Source organism: Pinus tabuliformis, chromosome 6 (genome assembly GCF_031772625.1).
Source record: "Pinus tabuliformis cultivar Carrire ecotype Pingquan chromosome 6, CPIR1, whole genome shotgun sequence".
NCBI lineage: Eukaryota > Viridiplantae > Streptophyta > Pinopsida > Pinales > Pinaceae > Pinus > Pinus tabuliformis.
In genome coordinates this window covers 917,673,868-917,690,577 of record NC_142292.1, presented here as the reverse complement: position 1 = coordinate 917,690,577, position 16,710 = coordinate 917,673,868, and the positions used below count along the sequence as shown (strand labels likewise).

General features: G+C 37.5%; 1 protein-coding gene across 1 annotated transcript in view; it reads left to right on the top strand.

Annotated features, from left to right (window-relative positions):
* LOC149261932 (uncharacterized) overlaps window positions 1–13,786 on the top strand; it is a 69,513-nt gene extending 55,727 nt beyond the window's left edge. Inside the window, exons 2-3 of the mRNA XM_089423092.1 lie at window positions 5,838–5,899; window positions 13,390–13,786. Coding sequence (XP_089279218.1) covers window positions 5,838–5,899; window positions 13,390–13,437 — 110 coding nt within the window. The 3' untranslated portion in view covers window positions 13,438–13,786. The remainder of the gene's footprint in view (window positions 1–5,837; window positions 5,900–13,389) is intronic.
* Window positions 13,787–16,710: the final 2,924 nt, after the last annotated feature.

Sequence of the window (16,710 nt, the reverse complement as noted above, 5' to 3'; positions counted from 1 at the left end):
CCGAGTTGGCCGAGTCAGCCATGACTCGGCCAACCGAGCCGTTTCATAGCCCGAGTCATAACAGCCGCCTCCAACTCGGATCAACTCGGCTGTTTCGGTTTCGAAACGACCGTTTTTTAAAACTACGGTCATAATAGAACTATCATTTTCAAGTGCTAACATTTTCTTGTGGGTTGAATTTTCTATTCTTCTTCCCCTTATTTATCCTTGATATAACACTTAATAAGATATATACAGGTATACCAAGTTACTATAAGGTGATTGGGTTGATCCATTGGTGGACAATGGTCACAGGAAAAGGCGATGAGGGTGTTAGACCTCATCTTGCCCTTTGTTGGCATCAAAGGTTAATCAATCCCAAGTGTTGGATAGACCCTTATCGAGGGTCCCTTCTGTAAGGGTGAGATCTAGCTTGGTACCATAGTTGGCCCAATGTTTGAAGACATCTCAAAGGAGAAGATCTTTCTAGTAGGATTGGGAGCTGGTACAACTATGTTAGACTAGAGTCGGTGCGATAGTCCCTTTGAATCCAATCTCCCTTCCTAGTCCAAATCATAAGGCTGATTTAGAAGGGGTTGTGATTGCGATCCAACAGTTAGAAAAGGTAAATTGCTTGGCCAAGGTAAGCCTCACCACAACAACCAATACATTTAAAATCCACAACTCTTATATTTTCTGTTTTATAAAAATAAAAACACCAAAAATATTATTACTAGCGTGTACATCAAATTTTTATCTTAAGTTTGTTAGTTTTCTTATGTAATTAGTTCCAAGCAGAATTTACATCTACTGAATAAAAACATAGCTAGGGCATTAACCAAAATAATTACAACAAAAGCAAATTTACTAATTTCAATCTACATCTACTGAATAAAAACACAACTAGGGTATCAACCAAAATAATTGCAACGAAAGCAAATTGGATTAATACAATTTTCTTTCACTGTAATTATTTTGGTTAATACCCTAGCTGTGTTTTTACTTAGTAGATATAATTTTGCTTGGAACTAGTTACTTGATTGCTCTAGGGTAAGAAAACTAACATGGTATCAAAGCTGGAACTCTGAAAAGAGTTGATCTTGGAATCACAGGCAATAGGTTCGTATTGGATAACTGGGGCCAAGTTTGACTGCGATTGTTCGAGCAAATTTTGTTTTGAAGGAGGCTGAAGAAGTTGGCCTACAACCAAGTTGCCTCTGAAGCAATTTTTAAGGATGATTTAAAATAATAAAAATTAATTTGAAAAAAAGGAGAACATGGCTTTGATTGCAAAAGGCAAAGCAAAGAGCTTGAGCAGGAGTGAGGAGTCAACCTCACAGTCGAAGAAGAAGGACTTGACTAAGGTCAAGTGTTTCTCCTATCATAAGGTAGGACACTATGCTTCACAGTGTCTAGAGAGGAAGAAGGGAGGAAAAGGCACACAGTCAAATGTAGCTGTGTCAGCAACAACTTAGGAGGAGTTTTCCAGGAAGTTTGGATAGAATTTTGCACTTGTTTCCTACGTTTCCTCTAGCACCTTACCATTTAGTGTGTGGCTACGAGATAGTGGAGCCACAAGACATATGATAGGGGCACAAGAATAGTTCACCACCCTGACCGAGTGGGAATTAGAATTGGATGTGAAGTTAGGTGTTGATATGAATAATGTAGTAAAGGGGATTGGAACAATGGTATTCCAACTTGGGGCAGGAGGCAGGATGGAAGTGAAGGACATTGTATGGGTGTCAGAACTCAGGTGGAGTTTTCTCTCGGTCTTGATGATTGAGAAGAAAGGGTTTGGTGTAGCGTTCCAGGATGTACAGACACTGATCAGATGGTGTCCACATCACTGGAGTTAAAGAGAGCAACATGTACGGAACACCCTTGTTTTCATTCTAGAATTGTATTTATACCATGTCATTAGTATTCTGGAGTTAGTATAGACATATACCAGCTACCGCTAGTCTTAATTACTTGCTGGAATAAAATTCTGGGTTTTTACCCAAAGGGATTGGATTGTGAATTTCTGCAAGGAGTTTTCAATTTTTTTTTTTTTTTAATAAATTTCCATAGAAAAAACCTGTAATTTTTATTAAAGCAAATAGAAATTACATTTTGTAGACACATGGTGCGTGTATCAATCCTGATCCAATCAATGTCCGATACAAATTACAAAATACAGGGCACGTAGGCCTGTTGAATAGCCCCATGAATAGACACCACAAAAGGCCCAACAATAGGCATCCATTACAATAAAAAATCTATCAACAAAACCTAGCAAGTAATGGGTTGATAACAGACCAGACTGAAACCCTGAAAAGAGCAGAGGCAAGGCTCCGAAAATAAATATGCGGCAACACCCAAGGAAGGTTCGGCGAACCCCATCGCCAACACCTGAGAGAAGATGCTGGAAAAAATACAAAAATTGAAAAAGGGCGCTATGCCCAAAAGGAGACTACAACAGCCACAAAGGAAGTCACCAGGAACAAAGATGAGCCTTCGAGTAGGAGAACCCTAATCACTACTTCATTAATTCTTTTAAAAAGGAACTTCAATGAATTCATTAATTCTTTTAAAAAACTTCAATGGCTACACTTCATTAATTCTCTTAAAATGGCTACACAACTTCATTAACTCTTTTAGAAAACAAAAAAAACAAAAAATGTCTTCCATAAACTTAAAAACCCAACTACAAACAACATCCACAAACTATATCTCGGAGTTTTGGATTAGTAAAGATGAAATGTTATTCACCACTATTTAACCCTTACAAGAATTTTAGCGTCGAATATTTAAAAAAAGGAACGTATGAGCACTGCTATAAGATCAACTCTGATTTCTTCTCCAGTTGCTTCAATGACCATGCTTTTTGGAGGAGGCAGGAGCTACAACTATAGACTCTTGGTTCCAAGCTCCTGCAATACTTCAACGTGCAGTTTAAATATTCCTTCTTCAAGTCTCGTTCTCACACGTGACAATGCAGCAATCTCGACTTTCAGCAATTTCTCACATTGGTTGCACACCGATTTCTCTGCAACACACCCTCTCTGCCACACAACGGTCTCTCTGAGACTTCTCTGCAGCACAATGGTCTCCCAAACTCACATGATGGTCTCTCTGAGACTTTTCTGCAACACAACAGTCTCTCCGAGACTTTTCTGCAACACAACGGTCTCCCAAACTCACACAGTGGTTTCTCACACTCGCTCACAGAAAAAAACTCACACTCTCAGCGCTCAACCTCGCTCTAATACCAAAGCAGAGAACGCAGACTACACAATGACTTGGATTTTACATTAGCAAATAAGGATTTTTGTACATGATGAGGAAGCTTCTGGACTGTCTGGATTGTCGGTGACAATGGCTTCTTTAGGAAGCTAGCTGAACTCCAGAAGACACGAGACTTCCTCCTGAACTCTCCATAAGATACGAGACTTCCTATGTAACACATTTAATGCAGGTCAGTTGGAATTAATGTTTTCCAACAGACCTTCACTCGCTACTTTTCAACAATATGCTCATTCGTTTGGAGGAATCTAGCCCTAACATGACAATAGTCATCGGGGTTAGATAGGGCAATTTATGTAGGTTGAAGGGTAAGCTTGTTCATGCCTTGGTACATGACAATGACAACATGTGTGAGTTAGGGCATAGGAGGATGGGACACCTCCGCTGCAGGGCACTACCAATTCTAAGGGAGATTGTTAGTGGTCTCCCATATTTTCATATTGTGCCACATGACATGTGCAGAGGGTGTGCACTTGGCAAGAATGTCAAGGTTGCTTTTCCATGCAGTGAGAGCAAGTCCAAGGGTATCTTGGAATTTATACATTCATATGTGTGTGGATTGATGTCAGTGGCATATGTGCAGAGAGCATTGTCTTATGTGACATTCCTTGATGACTACTCTAAGAAGACGTGGATCTTATTCATGAAGACTGAGGCTCTCATGGAGAACCAGATAGGAAGTAAGATCAAAGTCTGAGGTTAGATAATGGGGTTGAGTACACATTCAAGGATTTCTGCAAGGAGGCAGGGATCAAGAGGGAGTTGATAATCGCATACAACCCATGGGTTGTAGAGAGAAAGAACTGGTCCATCATCAGAGCTGCTAAGGCTATGATTCATGATCGGGATTTACCTGTGTTTCTTTGGGCAGAGGCATGCAATACAACAATTGATATGCAGAATAAGAGTCATCATAGGATCTTGAGTGACAAGACTCCAGAATCTTTGAAGATCTTTGGTTTTCCAGTATACATCCATGTCCTTGTAGAGAATAGGACAAAGCTGGAATCTTCAAGAGAGAAGGGCATATTTGTGGGGTACAACAAGACTTCAAAGGCTTACAGGATCTTTATTCAAGTGTAGAGGAAGACAATTGTGAGTAGAGATGTGATGTTTGAGGAGAACATGGCAGCTAGAAAGTCTGATGAACGACTACTAGTCACAAAAGACAAGTGCAGGAGGCTTCAAAGGGTAAATAATGTATAGAAGCTTCCAGTTCAGTGGTCAACTTTAGGTAACATCATTAAAGAGGCAGCAAACCAACAGGTTTGGAGGAAAGCCATGGTGAAGGATGATGCATGGGATATTGTGCCAGGATTTGGGAGGGAAAGCTAGTTCTAGGTGGCTCTTTAAGTTCCTTCCTCGCTAAGAGGGAGTGTTGATTTTGTAGCATCAGATAGGAACTTTTGCATAGGTCTATGTGTCAAGATGTGTGGAAGTCGTCCAAAGCCTTCAACCTCAACAAATCCACTTTAATTAAAAGAATTATTAACGTGAAGTGCTTTCTATAAAAAGTGAGTTTAATGTTACGAAATGTAAAAATTTTTGCATTCGTGAATTAGCTGAATCTTAACAATTGATCTCAAGTGAGGTGGGATCTAATTTCGTTTGTCAATCACTTTGGAGATTAGGGTTATGGATTCAGTCAATAACTCAAGCTTATAAAAGCAAGGCTAGGTGAAGGAAAATACATAAGAGATATTGAGTGTTTGAGTCATGAAGGACAGTGATTCAAGGAGATCTCAACAATGGTGGAGGACTTTCATCTAGAGATCAAGTCCAAAGGAGGAGAGTGCAAAGGAGCATCAAAGGGAGAAAACCCAGTCGAGTTTGGAGGACAGTTCTGGGCAGCTGTACAACAAGAAAGGAGTGCAGAGGAGCAGTTGGATAGGAGCCAGGTTGCAAGGCCATATAGGGGCAGAGTTGTTGGGCTGTATAGCGAGCAGATAGCAGCCATACAGGCCACACTGTACATACTGCAGGCCATGCTGTATAGTACAGCCACAGGCTGTACAGCAGCCGCAGGCACCCAGGGCAGGGTTGCAGGCCATACAGCAGCTGCAGGCAGCAAGGTACAGGGCACAGACAGCAGTAGGAAGACATGGGCAGGGCTTTACATGCCATATGGGCAATCTATTTTCTAGGTTGGAAAAGCCCTTGTATGCTGTAAAATTTTATATAATGAACAACAGATTTGAAGGGCAGTAAGTTTTGGGTGCATGTGTGAAATTGGTTTCTAATTTGCTTCTGCTGAACTCTATTTTATTTACCAGTTAAAACCTCTGCAGTGCATTTTATTCAATAAACTGTTGTTTAAGTTAATTTACAGCAAGTGATTTACTAGGAATTAACTTGCCAGTTGCTGGGGTTGAGGAAATTTAACAGCTTTAACCTTAAATTTAGTGTGAAACATAACTTATGCTAGCTTGAGATGCCATGATCTTATATATACGTATTTGATATGTTTTACTTTTGTAGAGAACCCCACGAAGCATCATTAGAATTTGAAAGAACAAATATTGATATTTTTAGATCAACTGGATTCTTAGTGTATTTTCAATTGCAGGTAGCACGTGTCTCTGCTTTCACATTGGGAGTTGTGTATGGAAGCATGAAACTTTCTTATCTCAAGGTATAATAGCTGTGAGCCGGTATTTTAAGGTTTCAGATTTACATTTCTAAATCTTAAGCAGTAACTTATCATAATGTCTGTCTTTTTTCATTCTTTCAAAATTTATTTTGTTTTGTGAGTCACTATTGTAAGGTTTCTGATTATCTCAATGTCTGTCTTTTACAGTCTTTCAAAATTTAGCATTTCTTCAATTGCTGTTGGAGCTTTTGTTCCTAACAGGTCCTAGAATATTGGGTTTTAACATGTGATCATAACTTCCCCCCCTGACCCAGGGTACCGTGTGTTAGAACTTAGGAACATTTGAAATTGTTTCTGGCAAATCCACAAGGTATTTATTGTATATTTGATAAATAAGGTATATCGGAATATCCACACAGCTTGTACTAAGGCAACTGTTCACACAAACAGATCAAAGATCAGTGCACCAATGTATTACTTGGTTAAAACTTTCAAAGAGGGAAACAGTCCACATCCCTAGCTAATGCAGCCACTTGAGCCAATATTTAATGCAAAAGGATAATAGTTTACATATGAATCTCTCACAATCAATCATTAGCAAATGATTCTTAATGCCTTTTAAATAGAGATCGTGGACCAATCGGGTGTTCAGGCCATCCATCAGGTGTCAGTAGTACGGAGGAGAAGATGAAACCATCAGATCACTTTATGTCTAGAACATGTTTGTGATGGTTGGATTAGATAATTGGAAAATTCCACTAAAGAATACACTTTACCTGAATACACGTGAGACCAAGTTGATCCTAACTAACTCCTAAATGTCTGAATATCCTGACATTGCCCCTTAATAACAACTTGGGATAGGATTGAAAGATTTACAAAGGTGACACAATAGGAGCAGGGAGGCGTTGGTAAGAAAGCTGTAATTGGCCGGATGTAGAATCAATTGTCTGCTGGAAGCACTGGAAAGAAAGCTGTAATCAGCAGGATATTGAAAATGTGCACACAGATACATGAAGACAAATACAATTATTAAAGACTATTGGATGGAGTCATTGATACAGTATCCCTGATGCATATTTATTCATGTTTTTGGTAATTAGACTATTGGACCCTACTAAGTACCAACATATTAAGCTAGCATGTCCCTTGACTCTTAATGTTCCCTTTGTTACAAACCCAAACCCTTATTTATCTTTGTGTTATTTGTCCAAACCAAACTTAACATGGAAATTATATGTTCAGATTTATTGGGCATAGTCAATCTAGTTGGTTTATATTAGAGGCCGAATTTATTTGTTGGCGCTGATTTTATTTGTTGGGCCAAGTTTATTAGCTGGAGCCCAGTTAATTTGTTGGGGCCGAATTTATCTGTTAGGGTTGAGCTTATTTGTGGGGCCGAGTTTATTTGCTGGGGCCGAATTTATCTGCTGGGGTTGAGTTTATTTGTCGGAGCCTAGTTTATTTGCTGAGGCTGAGATTATTTGATGGAAATCTTTATTTGTTGGGGCAGAGATTATTTGCTGGAGATCTTTATTTGCTGGGACCGAGATTATTCGCTGGGGTCGAGATTATTTGCTGGCTCTGGTCTTATTTGTTGAGGCCAAATTCATCATTATATGAGGGCCGAGTTGCTGACTATAGCAGTGCCGCATTGATTGAGTTATTTGTTGGAGTTGTATTACAGTTTCTCAGATTAATATTCTTTGTGTAAATCTCTTGATCAAATTAATAAAAGTCTGGTTGTGCCTTAAGATATTTCTGCTGTAAGTGTTTATTTGTTTTGCATACAAAGTGTTTGAAGAAAAGCTTGCACAAAAAGTGTTTGTCAAAATTCCTAAAAGACAAAATTTAATATTTTTGCAAGTTTTGCTAGCATATTTCAGATACGGGATATTACAAAGACATTGTCATGGGTGACTTGGAGTAGAATTCAAGTTGCAAAAATAGGACTTTCTTGATCTGCAAGTAACTCCAAAATAGAACAATATTAGTTTTCTCCAAGAAAGATGTGAATTAGGTCCAATTAGTTTGCACCCCAAGTTTGAGAATAGAATAATCTGTGCCTCCTTTAGATGAGCTCTGTGCTTTCACTGAATAGATTTTACTTCAAGGCCAAGGTACTCCAACAATAGCCTATGCATGAGTTGAAAGGAACTGAAGTGCAATTCAAACTTTTAAACAGAATGACTCCCTTGGTAGGGCATTCATAGCACTGGCAATAGATAATTTTGAACGAAAAATAGAAGGCAAAAGAACTTGAAGTGACTGACACTGCTAGAATTGCTACTGCTTGGTCCACAAGTCAACCCGGGAAAACCTTGCGTCAAGTGAAAGCTGTGAAATTGAAGAAAACTTGTGAAAGCTGTGAAATTGAAGAAACCTTGGAGTACAAGGTGAGTTAACACAAGTATGTGACGTGCAAGAGTTGGTACCACATGTTAGTGTCTTGGGCAGCAAGTAACTTGTTCTGTAAGCAAATTTTCAACTGGTGCTCACTACTTATCTGGTCAACTCTGAACTAATTGTCAAGAAAGGCACGGATTATTAGCTCAAATTATCAGCATGGAAATATCACATGGGCAATCCCAGTATCACTGCTGCTTCTAGAATGGACAAAACCCCTAACTTTGACCTAATTTTCTGATTTCATGGAATGACTTGAGATTTGATCTAATGTTGTTCATCATAAAGGGTATCCAAAAAAATGATGACTAAATGTTGAAATGCAGAAACCTTAATTTTGACCTAATTTATCATAGTCTCAGATCACCACCAAATTTTCTCCCCCTGCTGTACTCAGTAAAGAGTATCTAAAACTGTAACTATTTTTGGAAAGTGCAGAAACCATAATTTGGAGCAACTTTGACCAAAATTTTGACTCTCCTATTGGCAGCAAAACTGAAACATGAACTCATCCTCCATAGAAGGTATTGAAAAATGTGATCAGATTACAGGAAAGCTTGAAATCTGATTTTATCCTTTTGGAGTCTCCACCTTCTGGAAATATCCCTGAACTGAAGCAATGAACATGGTGTCCCCTAGTATGAACTCTGATACACTCTTGAAAAGAAACTTAGCTTTATCTTGAACAGTGGAATCAGAAGGGTATATTCATGAATGTACTGGATTTTAACACTTGAACTTGCATGGGAAAATTTGGTGTCAACAGAACCCAAGTTCAGATCTGACTGCTGCCTTAACTTTGCCATCCAAAGACATGAGAAAAGAGTGGTATTCGGAATTTTCACTGAATGAATGTTTGCTGGACCTCAAAAGGACATGGAATATGGTGGAATTTCCCAGCTTCCACACCTAGTCTAAAGCTTTCTATTTATAAACATCAGACTCTAACCTCTTTAGTCCGGGCATCTGGAGCATCAGGGTAACTCCAGGACACCTCTGGTGCTTGGGGATGTCAATCCCAAGTACATGGGCATCCCATTTCTGCAGGGGACTTCCCCACGTATGGGGAGTGTGGGGGAGCAAACAGTTTTCATAAAGAGCCAAATGATGCAATGGGTTTTCCATCTTGTTCATTCTGTAACTATTCCTTTGATTTCATTATAAAATCTTTCTTCTGAGGTCTGTTTTTGCAATAATAAGATCCTTCACAATTCTACATGTTTGTCTTGCTCTTTTGCATGAGTAACATCCTCCATGCTATCCATGCTACCAAACACGTAACCCGGGCAGGGTGCTAATGTGTGAGAGCAGCAGATTATGGATAACAGTGTCTCAGAAAACTTCAGGAGATAATCCACCGTAGCACATTTTGATCATGTTAATTAAAGTATTGTTTCTTGCATCTGGTCTATCAGGAAAAAGGAAAGGCAACCTTGGGAATATGCTATGAAACTTAAACCAGCTCTAAATATTTTCCTCATTTTTACCCAACAAATTGGTAAGGATCTTCTCTAATCCAGGGATATTATATCCTTTTTGTCGTTCTTTGGTTCCCTAACCATATTTTTCGAATAAGGGGATTGGAGTAAATCACATAACCTATGCAAAGTGCTTAAGTGTGAGGGTAAACATATTACTAATTATGGACATTAGTGTCTCAGAAAGTTCAGGAGATAATCCACAACACATTTAATCATGTGAATCAAAGTTTTGTTTCTTGCGTGTGGTCCATCAGAAATGAAAACAACCTTGGAATATGGAACCAGCTCTAATGACTGTTCAATATTTTCCTCATCTTTACCCAACAAAGTGGTGAGAATCTTTTCTTATTTAGGGCCTTTATATCCTTTTTGTCTTTTGGTTGGTGTCGTAAATCATATTTTTCCAACGAGGGGATTGGAGCAGATTAAAAGGGGAACCCATTTGCATGCATGTAGTGAGCCACAAATGCATCAACTTTCACCCAACCCCGAATATTAAGATATAAAATCCTTTCTTTCTGGGAACCCATTTGCATGCATGTAGTGAGCCACAAGTGCATCAACTTTCACCCAACCCCGAATATTAAGATATAAAATCCTTTTTAGAAAGATCCATAACAGTTCTCTTTGAGACTGTCAATATCTTTCCTGCTTTTAAGAGGCTTTGATGTGATTCTTTTAGCTGCCTTGCAAATCGAAAAGGGTCTGTTCTTTGAAGAAAGGAAATCTACATTGCAGATATTTTTAGCATGTTCGTTTCTTTCTTTTTCTTTTAGTCTGGGTCAAGCTGTACTAACTATCTGATATGAATAATATCACAAAGATGGGCTTTGATCCTGGTGTATGAGCCTTTGTATTTCTTGTCCACTCTTCCCAAAGCTATCTACAGGTTGCTCCACAATCTTTCCCCTCATGATGACATACTTCCAAAGTTGGAGATACTCTGTCAACCTGGCTCTGTTATTATCAGGTGTCTTGGTCAGAAATTAAGATGAAACCATGTTCTACAGACTGGGAAAACTCAGGAAAAAGAGCACAATAGGAAGAATGAAAATCTGCTTTCTTGAACTTGGGGCTTCAAATCTCAGGTCTGCTGATGGGAGAACTAAGAATTCAGAAAATAAAAAATGCTGTTCTCTCAGTGTTATAGTGTTTGGAAATGTTGTCTGAAAAAACCTGCTGTTTTATGAAAAAGTCTACGAAGCCTGTTAAATCTCTTTGAAAGTTTAAATATTGAAAAGGCCTGTTGCAATCTCTTCTAAGTATATCTATTCTCCAAAATTTGTTAATTTCTCTCAGAATTTTCTGCAAGATGGGATAAAATACCCTGTCTTCAAAAGAGTGGGAAAGCTTGGGAAAAAAGAGTGCAATAGGAAGAAGTGAAAATCTGCTTTCTTGAACTTGGGGTGTCAAATCTCAGGTCTGCTGATGGGAGAACTGAGAAATCAGAAAATAAAAAATGCTCTCCTCTCAATATTTGTGTTTGGAAATGTTGTCTGAAAAAATCTGCTATTGTATGAAAATGTCTTCAAAACCTGTTAAATCTCTCTTTAAACACTGGAAAAGCCTGTAGCCTCTCTTCTATCTGTTCTCCATGCTGAAAAATGTAACTAAGTTTGGTCTTCATAAAATGTATTTGTCAAAAGAATTTTTGTTATTGTTACAATGACTTATTAAAGCATGGGTTTCATTCTTGGGTCATCATTTTATTAGTCAAAGTCCCCGTTGTGGACTCCTTGAATTAATAAAGAGTCATTAGAGTCATTGTATATTAATGAGACCCTTCTTGGGCTTATGTAAAAGTAATAATTTTTGAGTCAAAAATGAATTATGTAACCTCCACGCCAAGTCGGCCTCAAGGAAGGCTATACATACAAGCCAGTCGACTTCATTTGTGCATCTCACCTTTCTCACACATAGTTCGATATCTGGAAGCCGGGAAAAAGTGCGAAGTTGAAGGAAGAGTCTAAAAGGAGTGCAAGTTTGCTCGAGGAGGAAGGGAAGAAGAAAATTGAAGTTTTGTTGTCTCTCTCTCTCTCTCTCTCTCTCTCTCTTGTGGGCTAGTTTAGGAGATCGAAGTTTCCTTGTCCAAGTTGAAGCTGCTGCTGATGCCGGAAGCTGCCAAATCGAAGTTGCTAGGGTCGAAGTGCTGCTACTAGGTTGAAGGTTGGATTGAAGAAGGAGAGTCTGGCTTGGTATGGAGGAGGTCTTTGTCTAGGTTGAAGAGTGCTGCTACTAGGTTGAAGGTTGGATTGAAGAAGGAGAGGCTGGCTTGGTATGGAGGTGGTCTTTGTTTAGGTTGAAGAGTCTCAAGGAAAATTATTGAAGGAAGAGATTTTGACTAGGTTTTCCCCTAGATAGAGGGTTGCGTTTTTGTGATCTTCATGCACACATAATTTGGTAATTGCGTGATGAAAGATAATATAACAAATAAGTAAACCAAGCCAACATAATTCACAAGTGATTATCAAGAAAGAGAAATCCAACCCTAATCCTACTAGCATTGATTTCTCAACACTCCAAACCTTTTTAATTTTTCTCAGAAGTCTACAAGATGGGATAAAATGCCCTGTCTTGAAAAAAATAATTGTTACAAAAAGGTGAAAATCTGCTGCATCCTCCAAGAAGTTGCCGCTCATGCCTTTCATCCTCTGCTGTAATCTCTCCCAAAGTATATGTGTCCTCTAAACCTTGTTAATTAAAAATTTCTCTCAGTAATGTCAAGAAAATGGTATAAAAATGCCTCCGAGAGTGCGAAAAACATTATTAGTAAAGGATGAAAATCTGCTATCTGTTCTCAAAGAAATTGCTGCTCTTGCTTGTCATCCCCCAGCAAGTGGTGAAAAGATTTAGGAGGTAAATTTCTTCTTATCAAGAGTGCATTTTTTGGATCCATCATGGGATGGTGTCCTAGATAGATCTGTGATGTTTACGATATAAATCCTGTATGGGTCTCTGTCCTCTCACTGTTTGAGATATGAATCAATGATAGAAATCGATCATTGGTATCCAAAACAGTTATGACATGATTTGATATGCAGCAGGGGTGCGGGATCTGGCATCATAGTTATATCTTATTATCTGATTGTAAGTTGTGGTTAATATAATTTCGAAAAACGAAAACTGGTAATGGAAGGCCACTGCTATTTTCCTAAAATTTGAGATCAACTAGCTTCTATCTTTTATTTTATGTATTAATAAGCAAGCATATTCCCTGTTTATTTTAACAATTTAGGAGGTTCAATTTATTGCAGATAATACTCAAAAATAGATGTTACAGATTCCAGTTGATGATTACAAGATGGCATGCTTCCTAAGGCATGTTTAAATTCTATATACAGCTAAGCGTGGTCCAAATTTCGTAAAAAAATGTTGTGTTTGGAAGTAGGACAGCCTTTTTAAACAGCTTTAAAGTTCTAAACTCTTTGTTTTTCACCACGTATAATTAGCAATTGTTTGTATATTTGTTTTTTTATTTTTATAAAAGTATTAAGAGTTTGGATTAGTCAATTATTTGGATGTATATTTGAAATATCGTGGACTGCTCAAAGATTGTCTGCATTATATTACTCGTGACAAGTTGATTGTTTTCAAATAGTCATTAAAAATTTGTAAAATCTAAAATGTCTGCTCTGGTTTTTGCAGTCAAAGGCAAAATCTCACAAAATAACTGAAGCGAAGGGGCACCATTGAGATTATCATTGTTAAAGATGAATGGGGTCATTCACATGGACTCTTTCAACTTTCAGTTATATTTTTTGGATGTTACTCAGTTTAATCGAATGCCTTGAATTGACTAGTTTTTTCAACATGATTTTTCTAACTTAGTTGTATATTGGCCGTTATCCATGTTTTTCTGACTCGTTGTTTTATTATTTGCCTTGTATACCTGGATAACAGCCTGAACAGCCTCTGAAGATTGTTGAGATCATCATTTTTTTCTGAATGTGTTTTATCACAACCTTTTTTTAAACCATTTTCAAGTATTTGCTAACATCCGTTTACCCAAATAAATGCATAACTGGAAATATTTCTATGTTTATTCCTCTCATTGCACTTGGGGCTGTCTTTATTCTGAATTGCTTATTAGTTATGTTATATAATTTTTCACTTTTATCCTGCAAATAGAATCTGCACATTTAGGAGAGACCACTCTTATTCTATCTCAACACCTTTTCAAATGGATGGGACTGTGATGACAAGGGGCAGTTGTTAAACTTCACCACCGGTACTTGCCTTTCGAATAGGCAGATTTATGGAGAGTATTTGATATTTAGATATGGAAGTACCACCTGTTATCATTAATTACTTTCAGTTATTGTTCTGATGTCCTTACATATGTACTTTTCCAAGCTAACGAAAATATTGCATGACTAATCTCCTTTTCATTTACTTTACGGTACTGTCCTTTTAAGCCTATAATATCAGGTTTTTTACTTTGATGAGCAAGAGATCACCTGAATGATTATAACTTCTACGGGTATCCACAACGTGGTTTTATCATGTGAGATCGTAAACTCTTGAATTAATATCATTTTGCTGTCTTTCTAGAGATGCATTTTAGTCAGAGGAATACAAGAACTGAAAATATACTGGCCTCAATGGATATAAATTGCCTCAATGGATATAAATTGGTGCATATTTGTGTTCATTTACACTGCAACACTTTCAATACTGGCAACTATTCCGCAAAAAACACATCTAGCAATCACCACTTTATTGGAATTTCTTGCAACAAAGAGTTGGATATTTTTGTGAAAACTTTTTTGATATATTTATTGATAACATGTCCTTGTATATCTACTTTTGTCAAGCTTATAAAAAATCTGCATGACTAATCTCCCTTTTCAATTATCTTATATTGCCGCCCTTTTTAGCCTATAATATAATATTAAGTTTCTTTTAGTCCAATAAACTATACTTTTCTTAATTGACCTCTAGGGTATGTGCAAAGTTGTTTTAGTGTTAATCTGAAACTCTTGAATGAAATAGAAAATATTATGTCATCTCTGGGTATAAATTCAGCACATTTGTCCTTATTTATACTTTAGCATTCCAATGCTAGTAAATATTCTGTATTTTGTTGATCAAAATAAGTTTTTATATAGATGAAATGCTCATAATAGGACCCAAATACATCTAGGTTAAAAAAAAAATGATACGACCCAAATACATCTAAGTTTAAAAAAAATGATACTGAAGTAGGCTTCTCTGGTTTTTGAATGCCATATGCAAACTCTAAAAATATTTATCCTTACCGACTGTCCATACACCAAAAACCACATAACCCTAGACTAACAGAGCATTGTCTAAGCAAAACATGATTCATGTATATGCCTTATGTGTGACAGAAATGACATTTGTCATATAACATCACAAGAAACTTATTCAGCCACTCTACATGAATGGTTCCTTCACACTACACTTGTTAAGGGTTGAACTTCATCAACAACATTTGGAACAACTTTTCTATTACAATTGGGGGATAGGGGATCCTCATAATCTTGTCCATCTTAATATCTAAACAAGCATGCATTTTCTTTATAAATTCAAATTTTCTTGCTCTTCTCAAGCATGCCAGGAGGGGGAATTTGCTTACGCTTCTTTAGGCATTGAGCAAAATTGACAAAGCATCATACAAAACATGATTTCATTCTGTTGTTTCTTCTTTTCTGTAGACTTCGATTAAACTTTAGATGAGTTGGCATCCTTTTTCTGCTGCTGCGAAACTGATTTGGCATGGAATTGCCAAATCAATTCTGGTTCTTTCCTCTTTGTTTCGGATACCGTGGATTTGTAACTATACCACAATTTCCAATGCATGTCATGCACCTCAACTTGAAAGAACTGAGTTAAATATAAAGTAGAAGACAAGAATTCATAGTTGTGAGCTTGTTCTATCCCTAAAACATCTAAAACCACCTAAGTTACAGAAAACACAATTAGTTTTGAGATCATGATGTAGTATAAACATTCAATGTTTTAGACCATATTTGGTCATATTTATTAACAAATTTTGCCTAAATCCAGTTAGAAATTGTTGGAATTGCAGCGCTCAGCTGATGAATCCACACAGCTCCAGTGTTTTAGGGGTTTTTCATGGAGCCAAATCTATTTATGCATTCAAAAAGAAAACCTGCAATTTCACGAACAATTGTATAGCCAGATTCCAGTGATGATTGCCAGAAATAGTCAGACAGAACTTGTAGACTAGAGTGATTGTTAGGTAGCTAAACCCAACATTAGCATTGGGCAAAACATTGAAGAGCCTCCAATAACATGTTGGTATTATAAATCCAGATTTGTCCTAGGCGTGAGGCTAGCAAAAGCACCTCCATTGTGAGGTGAGACATCCCAAACCTCTCTACCATAGCCATAATCAAACTCACCTTGCTCATATAAGGGTGGCTTAAGCTACCTTGATTTGTGATTAATCCCAATAAAGCATTTCATTCTCCCATGAAAAAGGATTTTGTCATTTTTGGAAGACAAAATTGAAGATGGTGACAAAGTTGCAATGTGATTTAATGTCTCCCCCCTTATTAGTGATTAATCCCATTGAAGCTTTCCATTCTCCTTGAAACAAGGTTTCTTAATCATTTTTCAAAAGCCACAATGAATAAGATGGTGACAAAGCTGCAATCCAGTAGACACACGAGGGAGGTAGTGAATGTGTTTGAAATCTTTTTAGGGCCTTAATCAGTGACATGTTGACATTGAGGGAGGTAGTGAATGTGTTTGAAATCTTTTGAGGCTTAATCGGGAACATGTTGACATAGTGGAATTAGGGTTTGGTACAATCACAATTCACATATAACTTCTTTGTGAAACATCAACAAGGTTTGGCCTTTAAAATTCTTATAATGGACTCAATCCAAGAATAGCAAATTTAATAAATTTGTTGGTTGACATGCAAAGGAGTGGTGATTTTGGAGGAATTAACAACACATGGGGAATAGGGTGCCT